The sequence below is a fragment of the Tympanuchus pallidicinctus genome, unplaced genomic scaffold, assembly GCF_026119805.1.
Source record: "Tympanuchus pallidicinctus isolate F22 unplaced genomic scaffold, pur_lepc_1.0 scaffold1, whole genome shotgun sequence".
Classification (NCBI taxonomy): Eukaryota; Metazoa; Chordata; class Aves; order Galliformes; family Phasianidae; genus Tympanuchus; species Tympanuchus pallidicinctus.
Genome location: NW_026294618.1, coordinates 52,665,250 through 52,683,513, shown reverse-complemented (window position 1 = coordinate 52,683,513; position 18,264 = coordinate 52,665,250). Strand labels below are relative to the sequence as shown.

At 36.4% G+C, this 18,264-nt stretch overlaps 1 protein-coding gene across 16 annotated transcripts in view; it reads left to right on the top strand.

Annotated features, from left to right (window-relative positions):
- EPB41L2 (erythrocyte membrane protein band 4.1 like 2) overlaps positions 1–18,264 on the top strand; it is a 95,767-nt gene that overhangs the window by 40,412 nt on the left and 37,091 nt on the right. For 15 of the 16 annotated variants that reach the window (XM_052671255.1, XM_052671210.1, XM_052671244.1 and 12 more), the window contains 4 exons: positions 1,746–2,218; positions 3,389–3,577; positions 12,646–12,750; positions 18,066–18,108. In XM_052671255.1, the coding sequence (XP_052527215.1) occupies positions 1,760–2,218; positions 3,389–3,577; positions 12,646–12,750; positions 18,066–18,108 (796 nt within the window). In that variant the 5' untranslated portion in view covers positions 1,746–1,759. Of the gene's footprint in view, positions 1–1,045; positions 1,067–1,745; positions 2,219–3,388; positions 3,578–12,645; positions 12,751–18,065; positions 18,109–18,264 lie in introns of those variants that run through there. The other variant, XM_052671149.1, reaches the window with a different exon arrangement.

Below are 18,264 nucleotides of genomic sequence, written 5' to 3'. Positions count from 1 at the left end.
ATTTTTTTCAGATCGTACTTCTGAGAGAAATGCTGTCTGGCTCTTATCTCTGTTTTCTCCAGATACATTGTTAGCCATTAAGAAACAGGGCTAGATGTGATCTTGCAAGTTCTTCCCTCTCAGAACAGGGAGGGTATGAAGAATAAGCAGTTGCTAAATAGTGGTTGCTTGCACTGCTTGATTGTAGCAAAGGTAACATCAGAGGTTTCACAACCTGCAGCACTAGACTTCAGCTGCAGATCTTCAGAATTCTTGGAAAAACATTTTAGCTATTTTCTTAAAAGAAATTTCACCATTCTTAGTCAGAAATGCGCAGAGAAGAAAAATAATAATCACCACGTCTACTAACAATGAAACCTCTGATTTGACTTCTGTAAGCACAGTGGTTTATTCTATGACTTTTTTTTCTTTCAGGAAAGTTGCTTTGTTTTATATTTGGAAAATAATACATTTGGAAAACTAATTATGTACAAGCTTATTATATGATCAAGATTGATACCTGTCAGTTTTCTATAAGATCTGAAGGTATAAGCAAAATGTAATTTGGCTAGTACCGACTTTGGAACTAGCATACCAATATGTAGTTTTAAATAGCAAATCCTTTGATCTCTATGGCTAATCAAATGGAAATTTACCTTTTAGAGACCTGTTACCGCTGAGAAATAATAGGGTGCGTAAATATTAAAACTTTAATGCTATTTATAAGCTCTGTTACAATAAAAGATGAAGTGTTTCATAATAAGTAAAGGAAACAGCCGTGTAAATAATACTAACACTTGAATTATATTCAGAAGTCTCTAACGTAGCAGTAGAGATACTAAATCTTCTTTTGATTTTCCTAATGGTGATTATTTTTGTTTTAGATATTGAAGCTGATTAAACTAATGAATAAGAAAACACTTTTTCCATATAGTTAAACTCCTGGTCTTGAGATGCTTGCTTCATATGAATCTTCCTGTGGATAGTTCAGAGCTCCTATCTCTAAGCTTCTTAGTGCAGTAACCATCAGGTTTGCTTCCTTTGACTAAATGTTGCCCATCTCGTCTGCCAAAAGGGCTTCTCTTAGGTATGTTCAGGCATCTATTAACTTCTGTATCTTTCATTAAGGGTGGTCTGAATTAGACTTCATTTTTGACTACTTATGAATGTTTGAATGTTCTTTAGGAGCCTGGAGGTACTGTGTCTGCTTTCTTGTGACCTTACTGGATTCTAATTGGCTTCCATTGCAATTTGTAGTTGTCTCCTCACTAGTAGCCAGTATTTATGGAAGTTGATTTTAATGCAGAGCATTCAAGTTATAAATATGATTGTAACTAATTTGCTAACTCTCAGACAAATGAACAGAACGTTAATTTTGAAAGAACAGTTTGAAGAAGGTTGTGAATCAATCAATGATTTCTAATAGGATCTAGTTATTTTGATCTGATCTTGTTAGGTCCTTTGGGGCTTATTTTTGTTGGTTTACTTCAAAAAATTAGAGGGAAAAAATGATCATGTTACACTTTCAGAGTAGCAAAGCAGCAAAATCTAGTACTACACACCAAGGGACAAGAGTGTTGATTGTAGCTGATTTTTGGAGAAATAACAAATGTTAATAATAAAGATTATTTTCATGTTCTATTACAGTATTGTTTGTTTTCAATTTCATCTGTTGGCAGACTATTGCTACAAGTTACTGTAAGTCAGTGAAAGTAGTGATGCTACATAGTGCTATTCTTATTGTTGCACTTTTATTTGTTTTTTAGTGTAAGCTGTGACAATGACAACTGAAGTTGGCTCAGAGACTGAAGTAAAGAAAGATTCTGAGCAGGTGGGACCAGACAAAGCCAAAGGCAAGCCTGAAGAAGCCTCAGAGACTCCAGGAAATGATAAGTCCAGGAAAGCATCCTCCGAAGAAACTCAAGATTCACCAGTCCCAGCACCAACTAGCCCTACTAGCCCAAGGAGCCAGAAAAAGGAAAAAGATTCATCTGAAAGCAAGGGTATTTCTCGCTTCCTTCCTCCCTGGCTTAAGAAACAAAAATCCTATACATTGGCAGAGCCCAAAGATGAGGCCAAGAAAAGAGTAACAGGGGAAGAACAAGTAGCTGAAGAAAGTGAAAGCCATCCATCCGAGGGGATGGCTCAACCAAAAAGGAGTTTAGAAATAGTGGCTGAAAATAATGCTAAAGGAGATGACAAAGAAGAAAAACATTCTGTTAGTAGTGCAGAAACACAGGTAAGTGTGTATGAATGTTTTGGAGCAATTCTGAGGGGGTGGGGAGCTACTTCATGATGTATATAAGCCGTGTAAGACTTTGTTGGTATCACATAAGGAAAAAATGGCAGTTACAGTCACTTTGTGAAATTGGGTTGATATGAGTAAGCTCTTCAGCACAATAGTTACTTATTTGTCTCAAGCTGCTTTAGCTGTAACTTTAGCATAACATCATCCTTTGGCATAGTCCAAAGGGATATGAACTGACTGTTACAGTAGCAATGAGAAGGGATAAGAGGAGAAGCTTCTTAACCAGATTTGCCTCGGAAGCCTTTGTATTGCACAAATAGCTCCTTAGTGAATTAATTCCATTTGTTATCTGTTGTAGTTATCAAGGAGTCCTTAGATGTCAATCTTTTGTTATACTTTACCTTAAACCATGCTTGTAGCTGTTGCTCTTATTGATTGGCTCTGGGAATCTGGTACTGAGTTTGAAAGCAAGCACCATATTCTGCAGTGTTTCTGAGTCCTAATGTACACAAGTTATGTTTCAGTTCTTAAACCTCAAATCTCACATTCTCTAGGGCCACAGTGGTGATTAAGGACATAAAGAATCTTTCATAGGAGGAGATGCTGAAAGAGCTGGAATGCTTCAGCATGCAAAGGAGAAGAGTAGGGGAAATCAGTGTATCTGAAGGGAGGAAACGAAGGGGCAAGACTCTTCTCTGTGGTGTGCAGAGAAATGACAAGAGGCAATAGGTGCAAATTAGCTGTAGTGGTGGTCTGTCAGTGAAAATACTGAAAACCTACCTGGAAACAGTCCTGGGCAAACTACTGTAGCTCACTCTGCTTGAGCAGGAAGATTGGACTAGATCACAAGTTACTTTCTAACCTGGAGTTTAAAAAGAAACTTTTTTAGTTTAAAAGAAACAAAAAACCCTAGTGTATTAAAAAAGGAAAAAAGGCTCATTCTATGATTTCAGAACAAGAGCAGAAAACCTTTTTTCAGTGTCTGGCCCCCAAATAGACCTCAATGCTTACTCAGGTTGTGGTTCTTCCAATATATGCATAAATTTTATTAAAGCTTAATTTGCAAATTAGTGGCTTCTAAAAGAAATGAACAGGATAAAAAAAAGGTCCTCTTTCATGAGCTTGAATTATCACAGAATTGTTTAACTGTATTTTATATAGCCTGCCAAAGAAGATGGGAAAGAAGTTGAAGTAGAAAAGGTTGCAGAAGAAAAAGAAGAGAAGGAAAAAAGGGAGACAAAAGAAGTGCAGACAGCTGAAAGTATTCCCCAGAAGCCTCCTAAGAAAATTAAAACCGTGCAGTGTAAAGTGGTGCTCCTGGATGGCACAGAATACAGCTGTGATCTAGAGGTGAGGTATTAAGTTTTTTATATAGAGCTCTCTTTCTTTATAGAGAAAAAGAAAATGCTTTCATTTCATTCTGAGTTTAGCAAGTATATTTTTGTGTGTCTAATTAGCACATTACAAGGTTGCATTCCTGTTGCTATCACTAAGGCTCAGTTACCTGTTCCTTTTTGAACTTAATCTCTATTTTGTCATTAAAAAATGTACGCTGTGTTATACTAGCAAAGATAAAGTGCAATTAATAAAACAATTTGAGCTGCCCAGAGATCACCTCTGAGCAGTTGTGTTTTCTGTTGTATTTGTGTTTTGCAAAGGTTGAAGGTTTTCCACAATGTGATGCCACATGTATTAGTAAAGTTGCCTTGAGTTCATTAGTTTCAATTAAAATAATAATCTCAGCTGGATATATACATTAAAAAAATTTGGTTCAAAAGAGAATTCTGTTATAAGTTTAAAATACATGCTTTTTTATTTAAAATTTTTCTAGTACCAAATCTTCACAGCTGCATGGACTATTTACAAATATAAATTGCTGGATTAGATGTTGTGTACATTTGTCTGTTAAATCTGACTGAAGATCACTGACAGAAAGAGTAAGCTTACTGGAAAACAGCTTCTTGCTTTTTATAGCTTTGACATCCTCTGAATATTCTTTCAGTCTGATCATAGTGTGCGAACTTTTAAGTCCAACAGAAGTTGTTTAATATTTTAGATCGAAGTTTAATTGCGAAACATAAAATTATATGAAAGGAAGAACAAAGTTACACTCCAAATTTTCTGTCAGTGAGATAATTTGAAGTGTATACTTTCAAATTTAACAGACCTTATAATTTTAGAGATAAAAATGGCTATGTATGACTGGGTTCAGAGGATGTGAATTCAGAAAATAATTTTTTCCCCTCAGTGCATGACTAAGATTGCAGATGCTTGATCTGTTTATTTCCTTTTTGCTCTGTGTATTTAGTTTTACTGTTCTTCATTCTACACTATGATTATTTAGAATGCCTCAAATCAGTCACTTTTTCCCTTTTGTTTCTTTCCACTCAGTACTCATTTTGGTCTGCAATGCCAGAGTCCAGTCAAATTTTCTTCATTTTATCACTGTTTTATTGCTGCCTTACCATAACTAGCTGTAAGTCTTACTCTTTAAAAAATAGCTTACACGTGTGCTTTGGTGATTGATAACATGACAGTGCGGTTCCGTTTACCTTTCTTCACTTTAAGTGGTAAAGGAAAGGATGCCATTTATACTCATGTTGATAATTATCATATGCTCATACTTGATTCTTTTGCATATACCAGTTTTCTCTTTAATTCCTTGAACTTGTTTTAGTGTTGAGCAGATGTTATTAGTTTCTCATAGTTGTTGAAATATCAGCAGTGACTGTTTGAATCTCCAGATCTATAAGCAACAGTACATGCATTCAAGAATTAACAGGGCAAAAAGCTCCTATGTGTATGAAAAACAGAACTTGCAAAGGCAGAGGGAATGACAAAGATTTTAAGAGCAAATCTTCTCTGGAGCAAGTTGTTGTGTTCACCTCCCACTTTCTTCTTCACGGTGACTTAAGGGCAATGGATAGAATGATCAGCAGGATAGTAGATGCACTCCTAATATTTCTAAGGGGGAATTCCTCTGTGGAATTTATAGTAACTTGTGCCTCCTATACTAGTTAGAATAGTTCCTCTCAGTTATGTTCTTTTAGAGTTTCCTTAGGTTGTGGCTTAAAGAACGTGTTTGCTTTAAAAACACTCTGGCTTTAAGAACTGTTAAACTGTCAGTGCAGGGTGTGTGTGTTTATTGTTTTCTGCCTGAAGGGATGGAAATTCACGCTTAAATTTCTGTACGGAAATAGCTACTTTTGAAGCAGGCAACAACTATTACAAACATGTTCCCAGAGCAAACAATGTTTTTATTCAGAAAAATTCATCAGTAAGTCTGTAGTTCATATTTGGTGCAGCAATGCTCATGGCTAAGTCTAGTAGGTTTTCCAACTTTTCCAGCTTGTTCCTTACTTCTTCACTTTATTAGTGGGCAAATTATGGATGCTATTGATGGTTTGATTTAAGGGGCAGATTCAAACTAAAATGCTTGTTTTTACACTAACATAGGTGCTGTAAAATGCATTTGTATGAGACTGAAAGATTCCATGACTTCAGAAAGTGGTTATATATATATTAAGAGGAAATATCTGTACAGGGATGTTAATCAGAAGCCTAGAGCTGAGAATTCTAGAGATTTAGAGACTATGTAACTATTTCTACATGTGATACCTATTATCCTATATTAGCTGTGGGGTACTGGTCTAGACAGACCTTTTAAGTTTGAGATTCTTTTATTTTAGTAAGTTCTGCTTGAGTAAGGTAGCAAGTAGGTCTGATCAGTGGATTCCTTCAGGCTAATGCTGTCTCCCGAAGATAGCAGTTGCCTTAGTGGAAAGGCTTGGAAGGCTGTTTTCTGACAAACAGGACTCTAGCTATTTTCTGCAGTTTCTGTATGCAAAACTACTTGAAATCTGTGGAAGAGAACTAATCCTCCATCTTTGATTAGTTTTGGTAAGACTCAGGGTTCTTGGGAAATCAAGCAGGCTTTTTTGGTAAAATCAAACCAACCTCTAAATGCATGAAAGATGGGCATCTCTCCTCTCCATGCCCATGCCATGCAGCTGGAACTGTAGATACAGTATTCATCTCTTAAATAGATGCAAATTAACCAGTACTCTTCACAAATATAATGGAGTTGTTTCCATGTAAAACAATGTCTGCAATTCACTGGGATGTTAGTTTGAAGCAGGAGTGACTATATTGAAGCCTTTAACTACTCACAATTTGCCTATAGGTTGAGCATGCTAGAGCCATGCTCACAGGGTGGCTTTTGTATAATCTGCAGCTAGAGGAGTTAGTAAGATCATCAGTCACTGCCAGTTATGTTGGAAGATGCATGCATCCTTAACCTGAAATTAACTGGTGGCAGGTTGGTACAATTCCCCAGGAGGTCAATCCTATGAATAGGTCTGGGAACACTTCTCTTGTTGTCTTTGCAGGTGTACAGTTTGTCCCCTGCGCTGTATAAATAGCTCACAGGCTTATCCCTGGCCTAATCAATTAAAACTAACGTAATAAAAGCATGAAGAAATTAAATGATTTTAATGTTTTGAGTTTGAGCAAATCTGTGTTATAGTAGGGCAAGTATTGGGCAAGATGATGCTGGGTTAATTTTTTTCACAGGAGGTTTCAAACTTGATTTGGCTTACTGTGGTGTCTTGTTCCAGAATGTCCACCTATCTATTTTCAATTCCTCTACCTTTTTGTTCTGGGTCTGTGTTTGCAGGGTTGATCTCCCTTAGTTTAGCCTACATCTGCTAGCCTTTTGCTTTCTTTTCTGCTGCATCACATTCCAAAGTCTTCAGTCAGCTTCTATATGATGGTTTTGTGGGTCTCTTTGAACTGTGCAGTCAAAAGCTACATCCTTTCCCCTGTATCCTCCCTTTTCATTAGGTTTCTTAGTATTTTAAATACATACATACACAGGTTTTACATTTTGTTCTGTTTTCTTTGAACGTATTAGGTAAGATGCAAACTTAGCCTTTATGGAGCGAATAGAATTGTGATTTATTACATTATAAAATCTTGTTAAAATTAAGTTGGTGTAACTTCTGCATAAGACGCTTTTCTCTTGAAATCTGTAATTGAACCAAAGGATTATTTATGTGACGTGTGGAATGCATTGAGAGAAACCTTTAAGTAAAGAGAATCCTAATTATTTCTTGTTCTGTGATAAAGTGCTTCTGAAAGCTAATTTCTCTGTGTCATCTCTAACACATTGTCGTCTGCTGGTGAGAGCCACAAAATAGAAATTGACTGGAGGTGTTGAGCTAGAAAAAGTAGAAAAACTTTTAACATATTGAGAAACCAAGCTTATATTAGAAATTGCTTATGGAAAGAAAAAAGTTCACTTTCAGCAAATCAGCATATTTTTACTTTTTTTGAAAGCTGCTTAGTGTTTTTACTATGAAATTATTTCTTCTGGCTTTTTTGGCTTGTTTTTACACGTCTTTCCTGTTGCCCAGGGCATGCCTGTCGTGAAAGTTGTTTGGTTTCTAGAAATATCTGAGTACTTTATGCTTTTTTTGATGGTTGCTTTTTAAATTAATTCATCGCCTTTGTTCTTTTGCCTTTAGAGCTTATTATATAGAAGGTCTTACAAGACCTTCTGACTGGTATCAGCTTGCCAATATGACCTTAGCTGAATCTGCAGTTCTTTTTATCAAGAACTTCTTAAACAGATATTTCAGCTTCTTTGGTGATGCTTTCCTTCATTATTTTTTCTAATCTGTCTTTATACTTTATTACTTTGCTTTCATAGATGCAAATTGGAAGGACTTGGTTCATAGCTGGTTTCTTTAGCATAGCTTCTAGAATTAACTTGTCTGAACATTGGTGTAGATACACTGCTTACAGTACGCCACTGTCCTCCAGGAATGTAATGAAGATAAGCCTTGTACCAAATGAAATCTATTCTTCCATTCATTTTAGTTTGGTACTCTTGCTGTGTTGTTTTGTGGTCTTTGGTTTTGCAAAAATTAAACTGTTGTCAATTCCAACATCAGCATCTCTGCTGTCTGATCTGAGATTTAAAAACTTTAAGCAGCGTTAGTGCTCTAGTGTTAAAAGCTTTGATACCAGGTACTCTCCAAACCTGTTTTTATTTTTTTGAATGCGGAACTAGAAAAATTGCATAAGGAAAAACATTAACCTCCATTGAAAGGGTATTAAAAAATCCTTTAACTTTTAGTCTAATGAATGAAATTGGTTAAGCCTACAAACTCCGTAATAACACAATAGATCAGTTTTGTATACTGTTACTTAAAAGTAAAAATATCCAAAGCTACTTATCTCTAGGAAACTTAGGAAGGATATGAAGGTATCAAGTTCTGGACTGCATTAAAATAAGGGGTGGCCAGCAGAGAGAGGGGAGGTGATTGTCCCCCTCTTCTCAGCTCTTGTGAGGCCCCATCTAGAGTACTGCGTCCAGGCCTGGGGCCTGTTGTTCAGGAAGGATGTGGAGCTCTTGGAGCGCGTCTGGAAGAGGGCCACTAAGATGATCAGAGGGCTGGAGCACCTCTCCAGTGAGGAAAGACTGATGGAACTGGGCTTGTTTAGCTTGGAGAAGAGACGGCCCCAGGGAGATCTCATTGTGGCCTTCCAATACTTGAAGGGAGCACATAAACAGGAGGGAGAAGGGGGTGGATAGTGATAGGACAAGGAGGAATGGTTTCAAACTGAGAAAGGGGAGGTTTAGGTTAGATATTAGGAGGAAGTTTTTCACCCCGAGGGTGGTGATGCACTGGAACAGGTTGCCCAAGGAGGTTGTGGATGCCCCATCCCTGGAGGCATTGAAGGCAAGGCTGGATGTGGCTCTGGGCAGCCTGGTCTGGTGGTTGGTGGCCCTGCACCTAGCAGGGGGATTGAAACTAGATGATCATTGTGGTCCTTTTCAACCCAGGCCGTTCTATGATCATATTGTGAGGAAACACTACACTAAAGGAAATGAATTATGTGTACATAGTATATGCTTATATGGAGAATGTGAGCAAATTATTACGTTATTTTAACCTTAGGAATATCACAGCTCTTAAAGATAACATCCACGTATCCTCAGATTCTTAATAGATAACTGTGAATGACTGCAGAGGAGGAAAGAAGCTATTGTTTGACTAGTTTGGGAGTAGCATGACTTAAAAGAACTTTCATAGGTTCTGAACTGTTAGTAATGTTCAGCTACCTTTTATTATTTCCATCATTGTGAGTTAAGTTCGCTCATAGGAATAGCAGCTTGGGACAGAGGTTTGTGAAAACATGAGGATGAAGGATGTCTAGCAGAGTTTGTCAAAAGTCACTGAATTGTTGTACTTCCTTGATATGGGCAACATATGCATGGCCATAGCATCATAAATTCATGTTTAATAGATTATATTTGTGAGATGTAATGGTAGTTTAATTTTAACTTGAGTGAGCGGACTGCTGTAATGCTTGAGATTAGGAAACTGCATGATCTAGGGAACGTTTTTTATTTTTTAGCGTAATACAAATTATCTCATTTTGACCAACTCCTTTCTAATAATTGACATCTTTGAGTGCAGGTGCAAGTTCTCAGACTTTTAGGGTGACGTACATGTTCCTCTTGCTTAGATGAAGTGAAAATAGAGGAAAATAGGCTTTTTCTTTCTTCTACATTACCTTAGGTAGTTGCAAGGAAACTTCTTAAATAGATTTTGGATCTGTGATAGTTTTATTCAGATTTTCTTCTGTAAATGTAATGTGGGTTTTAGTACAGGAGTAGCAGTTTAAATAAAAAGAAATGCTAACTGAACAATGGCTGCTAGTTAGAAGGAAATGAAGATCATTCTGTGTTTGTTTACTGCATTCAGCCAGCAGTCTAATTAAATATTTACAACAAAAAGCATTTAAAGGATGCCAGCACTGACCGCATTTTATGCACGTATGAACAACTGAAATGTATTGGAGTTGACATACGGCTTCTATGGTTACTTAGTTTGCTTATATAAAATAAATCTGTGTTGCCTTAGCGTACAGTTAAGGTAATGTTTTCACCCCGAGTAAAGAAAGGTATGATTGAATTTGATATGGAGTAGATGTTTAATTGTTGTTGGGTTTTATTTGCAAATCTTTATTATTTGCTGTGATGCATAGCCTAGCATTTGAATAAACCTCAGTGGTCTGCCTGAAGTAAGAACATCTTTTATTTAGGAAAAGAAAAATAAGAATGAAATAATTTTGCATGTTTTGCAAACTTTGCTCCAGATTCAATGTAATGTTTTCATGTGAGCTATCTCTAAGCCAGAAATGTACCTTGTGAGATCAGTCACCAGCACAGACTTTCAGGTCTGGTTTCCTTGACTCCAGTTCTTCCATCTTGCTGAGAAGGGGGAGTGTGACAGCAGCTGGGAGCACGAGGCACCTGGCAGCTGGCTGGGGTCAGCCCACCACTCTTGACTGTTACTAAGCTGAAGGGGAGGCTTAGAGAAAAGTGGCTACTTTGGAGCCACTTCTGGAGAAATAGTTACCTGTATTTCTGAAGGGTAAAACCTGTGAAAGTACCAACCAGCCTTGAGGTTCTCAACTCCCATTTTTCAAAAGTGACTTGGACTTGTATGATCCCCTGATGCTTTGTAACACTTCAGCTACAAATTGTGCTTGTTTCATAATTGTATCTTTTGAAAAATTTCTGATCTTCAAGACTGCAAGGTCTGCTGAACAGTGCAGTCTTTAATTAAGTAGGGGTTTGGATTCTTGGGGAATAAAACAACGCCTTCACTATTTGCTCTGCGCATACCGTTTTCTCTGCCCTCCCAGCCTTCACATTTAGCACAGCGCCATGGAGCTGCAGTGAGAGGCACACTTGAGGAGCACTGTGAGCGCTCTGTCACTGTCTGCAGCATACAATCACTTCAGTGTCACCAGGGCCTACACAGAGGCAGTTGATGGCGTTTCTTTGGAATTGTAGTAGTGTATGGCATCTACTGAAATCTGTAGGATAAGCAAATGCAGAAATTCCTTTCAGCTGCCAGGCCTCTGAAAATGCCATGTTGTGGCCTCGCTGGTAAATGCCACAAATAGCTGAACAGTCATGTAGGTTCAAAAGGCAAAGCTGCATGCCGTTCATGTTCAAATGTTCCACCAACAGGCTGTATTTTAACTGCGGAAAGAAATTCTGATCTTCCCTACCCTTGATTGTTTATTGTAAGCCAAGTGATCTCAAATGTTTTGCTTCTTGTAGGCTGCTATCTCCAGTACAATTCTTTTCCCCTAAAACCTGGTGCACAGAAACAGGATGTGGGCCAGTCACTACTAGCAATAGGAAGACACGGGGTGACCCTGTTTACATTTCCATTTTCTAGTATGGAAATAACAAATAAAACTTCAGGACTAACTGCAATTTACTTAAGCTGTAATTCTTCAGAGCTGTAAAAAGCAGATGTTTTATAAGTAAACTTAAATTATATCTTTCATTACCATTATAAAATATCAGGCTGCAATATTGAAATTAACATAAAATGAAAATGATTTTCTTTTTTTATTTTTAATTGCAGAGATTTGTTTGTTCTTGAGAATAAACTTCTCTAAGACCTTGTTTTTTAGTATTTAATGGATTTTTTTGGGTAAGGAGAGTTAGATAAAAGGCAGCCCTCTTCATTTATTTTCTTCTCAAAATCTCTATACCGTTGTTAGTTATGCTCTGCTTGTTCTTGTATCTTGTTTCTACTAGTTTGATCACCTACTTTTATTGGACTACTCCGTTTTTTTGTTTCTTGAAGACAATGAAGGATTTTGGATTTTCATAAAACCATAGAATGGCTTGGTTTGGAAGGGACTTTAAAAACCATTCAGTTCCAATCCCCTCCACCATTCCTGTCCAGTCTGTCTTTGAACACCTTCAGGGATGGGATCCACAACTTCTCTGGGTGACATATTCCAGTGGCTCAACACCTTCGTATTACAGAACTTCTTCATGATATTTGATTTTTCCCTTTTCAATTTAAAAGTGTTATATGTTTTCTTGGAGTTTATATATGATTCAGAAAAGTCATTGAGATATAATATAAAAATGCTAGAAATGCACAAATTAACTAAAATTAACACATTGGAAAGCTTCTTGATATTTACAAGATATTAACGTAGAAAAAGTTGTCTCACATCAAGTCTTTGCTTATTTAAAAAAATGAAGATCAAGAAAAACTATCTTAAGAACTATTTAGCAACAACTAAATGTGATAAGTAATTAGAATACGAAACGGTACTTAATTTTCCTTGTACTTGCAAGTCAACTTTGACAGTGAGTAGGAAAAGAATGGAAATTTTTACAGTGATATTTATAGTTTTGAAGATATTATATAGTTTTTATCTTAAGAAAACTTACAGCTTTCTAACCTATTTTACAGATATTTTAAGTTGTCCTGACTAATTGTATCTCCTTATTCAGCCTGTTTTATCGATGTTCATAAAATCAAGCATTTACTAATAGTACTTTTTATTTTATTTTATTTTTCCAGAAAAGAGCGAAAGGACAAATTCTTTTTGACAAAGTGTGTGAACATCTCAATTTACTGGAAAAGGACTATTTTGGGCTGTTGTTTTATGAGAATTCAGACCAGAAGGTAAGGCTGTATTAGAGTTTTGTTTTTCCCCGACATTGCTACTGACTGCAGTAGCTCAGTAAGGGATACAATATATACCTTTACAAACATTTGAGCAAACCATTTTTAAACTGTCAATTTTAGTCCACTGTAAATTTGTATCAAGCACAAGATAGTCTGTGTATGTTAACGAAGTTTCTATTTTTTACTTTGAAGTGGTAAATAAATTAAACAATTCCTGGGCTTTATTTTGTTATAATAAAATATTTTACCATCCGTGCCAGAAAAGATAGGAAAATGCTTTGCATTAACAGCCTGACAAACCTGCCAGAGTTTTGAAGACTTTCATTTGTTAGCCTTTTTAAAAAACAGATACACATGATGATAAAATAAAAAACAAACAAAAAAAACAAAACAAAACAAAAAAAAACAAAAAAAAACAAATCTGATCTTCTGCTTGCCTTTCCAAGAATTTCACTGCTGCTTCTCATGTATACTTAATAATGCTCTGACAAATAATATAAAGGATATCTTGGCCCAAGGTTCAAAATGCTAGGCCTTTTAGTTACTTTTCATAGAATGAGAGTGAGTTGAGTTGGAAGAGACCTTAAATATCATCTAGTTCCAACCCTTCTGCTGTAGGTGGTATTGCCATCCACTGGACCAGGCTGCCCAAGGTCCAATCCAGCCTGGCCTTTGAATGCCTCCAAGGATGGGGCATCCACAGCTTCTCTGGAAGAACTGTTCCAGTGCCTTACCACCCTCTGAGTAAAAATTTCTCATATTATCTTATCTAAATCTCCCCTCTACTAGTTTAAAACCATTCTCCCCTGTCCTATCACTATCTCCCCAGGTAAAAAGTCAGTCTCTCTCCTGTTTATAAGGTCCCTTTAATTACTGGAAGGCCCTGATGATGTCTCTCTGGAGCCTTCTGTCCAGGCTGAACAAGCCTAGCTCTCTCTATCTTTCTTCATTGGAGAGGTGCTCCAGCCCTCTGAGCATCTCTGTGGCCAACCTCTGGACCCACTCCAACAGTTTCACATCTTTCTTGTGGAGGCCTCAGGCCTGGATGCAGTGCTCCAGATAGGACCTCAGGAGGGCCCAGTCAAAACATCAAAAAAACATTTCACCTGAGAAGATGAGACTGGAGCTAGTCTGTCTCCAATACTGTGTGCTAGTTTCAGTAATGAAGAGGTGTTTTGACATCAGTATGTTCAAATAGGTTATCTTAAGTTCCTTTTGGTAATATGTTTTCTTTCATCTTTTTATACTTGTTTTTGGTGAGCACATTTAGATTGATGAGTTGAGGAACATCTTAGATCAGCTGTTGGCATTCATTCCACTAATTACTAAGAGCCAATTTAGCTTTTCCCTGCATCTGAATATTTGTGGTTAGTAATGCACCAGCTGTTACTCTGTCCACAAACTGAAATATACCTGCAGTCATCTTTTCCGTCATAAAGAACAGACTAATAATTGCAGATTGAAATGGAAAAAATGTAATTCTTTTAATCTTAATCTCTGTTTTCGTGGCAGGAAGTATCATTACATGAGTATTAATTAGTTCAAGTGAAGCTGTTGTTTGCTTTTTTATTTTTATTACTTTTCATTAATTCTCATTTAATTTTTGTATTTGAAATGAAATCTAATTTAGTGGTCTGAATAAATCTGAGAACTTCAAAAACATAGTTGTTTTCTGGACTTGCTTGCTTTGGAGGTTTTCTGTAAAGCATTGAACAAAACACTCAGGTCCTCTGTGTTAATGATTTCTGTGTATAAACTATTTTTACTTGGATATTGTATTTTTTGTTACTGATTTTTAAGCCCTTTATAGAAATATGAGTTTTGTCAGTGTAACAACAAATAGTACCTCACTCGATCCTCTGAGCAATACCATAGCATCATTTATTTTTTGTTGTAATCACTGACAGTCCTTTTGTGTTACTCAGTATTCTTGGAAATAATGAATATATGAAATGTATTTCAAAAAAAGAATTTTAACCCCTAGCTTCAGTGTGAATCCTCACTTACTGAAGTGCTTACAGTCTCTTGTAGGTTGCACAGTCTGTACTGCATCATGTGCCTCAGTCGTATAGGTTTTTTATTTTCACTGCTATTGTCACTCAGGTTACCAAACTTAAAGCTGTCACATTTGTACAACACAAATTATTGCATGTTCTAGTCCTACTTATGGTATAAATACATCCTGACAATAAGACACTGCAGTAACTGCATTTCATAAGTCAGAATTCCTAGTTGTGTGCTGAGAGATTTGTCATTCTCGCCCCCACCCCCCAAACCAATTGATGTTTCTTTCATGTCTGTAGATTTGAAATAGTACAGCCTTACAGAATGGAATCAGTAAGAGAGGTGCACTTTTGTTTTTAAAGGATCTTAAGATTTTCACACATCTCATCATCCTTTCATTCTTCCCAAAGAAAAAAAAAATTAGCATGTATTGATTTATTTAATAGGAGGGGGTGGTGATGCTGATGAGTTCTGTTCACCAATATCTGCCACGGAAAGCTTGGAGACTTGGAATTTTCACTGGTTTTAGCCTTCTCTTTTTCACCTCTCTGTATTAAAATCAAGTTTGAAGTCTTTTTTTTTTTCATCTCAATACTCGATCTTCCTGATACATTTTTCTGTTACGAATATTTCCTCTTGAGATTAAAATGCCACAGATCTCCATCCCTGTCAGTACTAAATACTGAATGATGTGTTTTTTTCCCTCATTCTTGTGTAGTCATCACAGCCACCCATTTAGGAGCCAGCTGTTGAACTAGACAGCAGCTGTGGGGTGTGGAAACTCAATGCCAGACACTCTTTTGAATTAGAGCTGCTCCCTAATGCAACATCAGGGTACCATTGGAGGAGGAGTTCCATTAACTTTCCTCTATGGGTGTTCTGTGCAGCTGGCAGAGATGTTATGTTTTCAAATCATACTGATTTTGTTAGCCTTAATAGACATGTTAAAGCTATTTAGATAAAGTTACTCATTAACAATTTTTTTTCATGACTTTATAAGCATTAAATTTATTGGTCTAATGTGTATTTCATTGCATTACGCCCCCCAAAATTTCATGAATGCTCCATTCACACTGTAAGCAGGCTGCAGAAGCGTTAGAAAGCTTGCGCTCTTATGTTGTGGGCACCAGCTGGAAATGCTGCTTTTCTGAATTTGGACAAAATACTTTTGTACTGTTAGAGAATGTTTTGTTGTTCTTTGACAATTCATTATTTTGTCTTATCTGTAACCTTACCATTCACAAACAAATAGTTTTTTGCCTACTGGAGCAATGTAGTGTACATACGCTTTGTCTTTTGTATTGAAAGACAGACCTGCCTATTCTGTGTTAAGGGGTGTATTTCAGGGGACGTTTTTTCCATGGTGTTTGTTTTATCCGTAACAAAAGGCACAGATGCAAACCAAAAACAAACAAAAACAAAATCCCTGTAATTATGCTTGTAAATAGAAAACAAACATTGATTTTATCTGATGGAACAAAGGAAAGTTGACAAAGTTTGCTTCCAATAAACCTGAGACTTCAAAAATCTGAAAATGAACTAAATAATTTATTTAAAGAAATTATTATTCTTCTGATTTTTCAGCACATTCTGTTTTGTGTTTTTTTTCTTCCTCTCAGCCATAATGAAAGGTGAAATGTTGACACAAGCATATACGCATGTATCCTAGTTTTCTGCTGTAATTATGCCACACTATATAATTTATATTTATATTGCTTAATTTATAGTATACTTTGTGTTAAGAGTTCATGGTACTTTTTAATTTTATCCATAATTTGATGAAAAATTGGGAATGGAATTAACAGCAAAATTAAAAATTTAGCATGATAATTGTAGCTGAAACTTCAGCTAAAATTATTCTAAGACTTCTAATGTATTTCAAGGCTTTTCTTTGTCAAGATTCTTCCAACAGGTAGTATTTTTTGTGATTTAAGCAGAATAAGTGTTATGCGGATTTTTTTTTAGGAGCGTTTTATATGCTTGTCTTCACAACAATTTTGTGGACTGTGCATCTCTGAAAGAGTTGTAATTGTTACAAAGTGCAGATGTTGTGCACTTCCTAAAACTGAATGAATATGGAATTATCTTTGTGTTTTAATTGCAGCTTAAGAATTGATTAAAAAGGTTTTTCTTGCATTTATTTTTAAATAGTATTTGTCTAATGTAGATGATCAGCATCAATGACAACTAGCTTGGATCAAGGTCATTTGCAACAAGAAGCTTAGTATTTTGGGTTGTATACACAGAAGCCACGTTGTGTAGCAGCAGAGATCTACAATAAGGATTTGCAGTAGAGTAAAAGTGTAGTGTAGTTTACATTCTTCATAGAGAACCATAAAAGGATGATATAGCATGCTTTGTTTGTTTGAAATAGACTTATTTTTTTAGTGGTAAAGTCTGTTTAAAAGGACCCTACGATATTGTAAAACAGTTGTTTGGGTCTACAGTGTGGCATCAAAGACTGAAAGTTGGCTCATATTGTACCCAAGACTCGGTACTTAGGTAGGTTAGGCAAGCAGTGTTGATGGAGTTGCATCTTTAGAAATGTTAGTGCTGGTGCTTAGCTCCCATCTGATCTTGAGGCTGCTACTGTCTGCAGTGGGCTACTGAAGTGTAAATGCTCTCCAGAGAAGCAGGCTCCATAATGTCTCTAGGCAGCTTGTTGTTGATATGAACAACTGACTTGGTGTGCATTGTCTAAAATAGAGCCAGGCATCTAGTTTTGAACGTTGCCACTGTGTCAGTGTTAAAATCGTGCATGTTCATAGAGAACTTTGCTTTGGGGAAACTCAGAAACTTGAGTCATTTTTCAAAGCACCTTTGAATATTATCAGAGCTAGAATGTATGCTCTTTAAGAAAAATGATGGGAATAATAAATCTTCAGATATCAAGAGAAAAATCTTGTCTTAAATAGCTCTATACAGGTGTGTAGGGACAGGCATGTAGGGATTACGTAACTTTTCCTGAGAAGTGCACTTATATCAATAAAATGAAAGAAAGTGGCATTTGTCAAACGTAAATTGCTAGGCAACCTCTACCTTAAGAATATCCACTTAGCATAAATAGTCTAAAGCAATTAGACAACCATGAAGGGAACGGCATTACACAGTTTCGTTTATGTACAAGGGTGGGGAGGCTTGCTACCAAATTACAACTTCAGTTTTAGGATTGTCTGGGAAATTTTAAAGAGAACAGATGTTGGAACAATACAAAACTTAATTGCATTGTATGAAATTGTATGGAATTACTACTTCCTCTTGCTGATAGATGATTTTAAATGCTGTTTATTATGTTATTATTTTTCCAGAACTGGCTAGATTCTTCAAAAGAAATTAAGAGACAAATTCGAAGTAAGTACTTCTGTATTTGGATGTTATGCTCCCATTTTTTTGCTCACAGAAACACTTTCTGAACTCAGTAGTATGGATGTTGCTTAGAGTGCTGTAAGAATTTGTCTGATAATGATGGATTCAGCCTTAGAACAGAAACCAAGGCTTCTGTGTCTG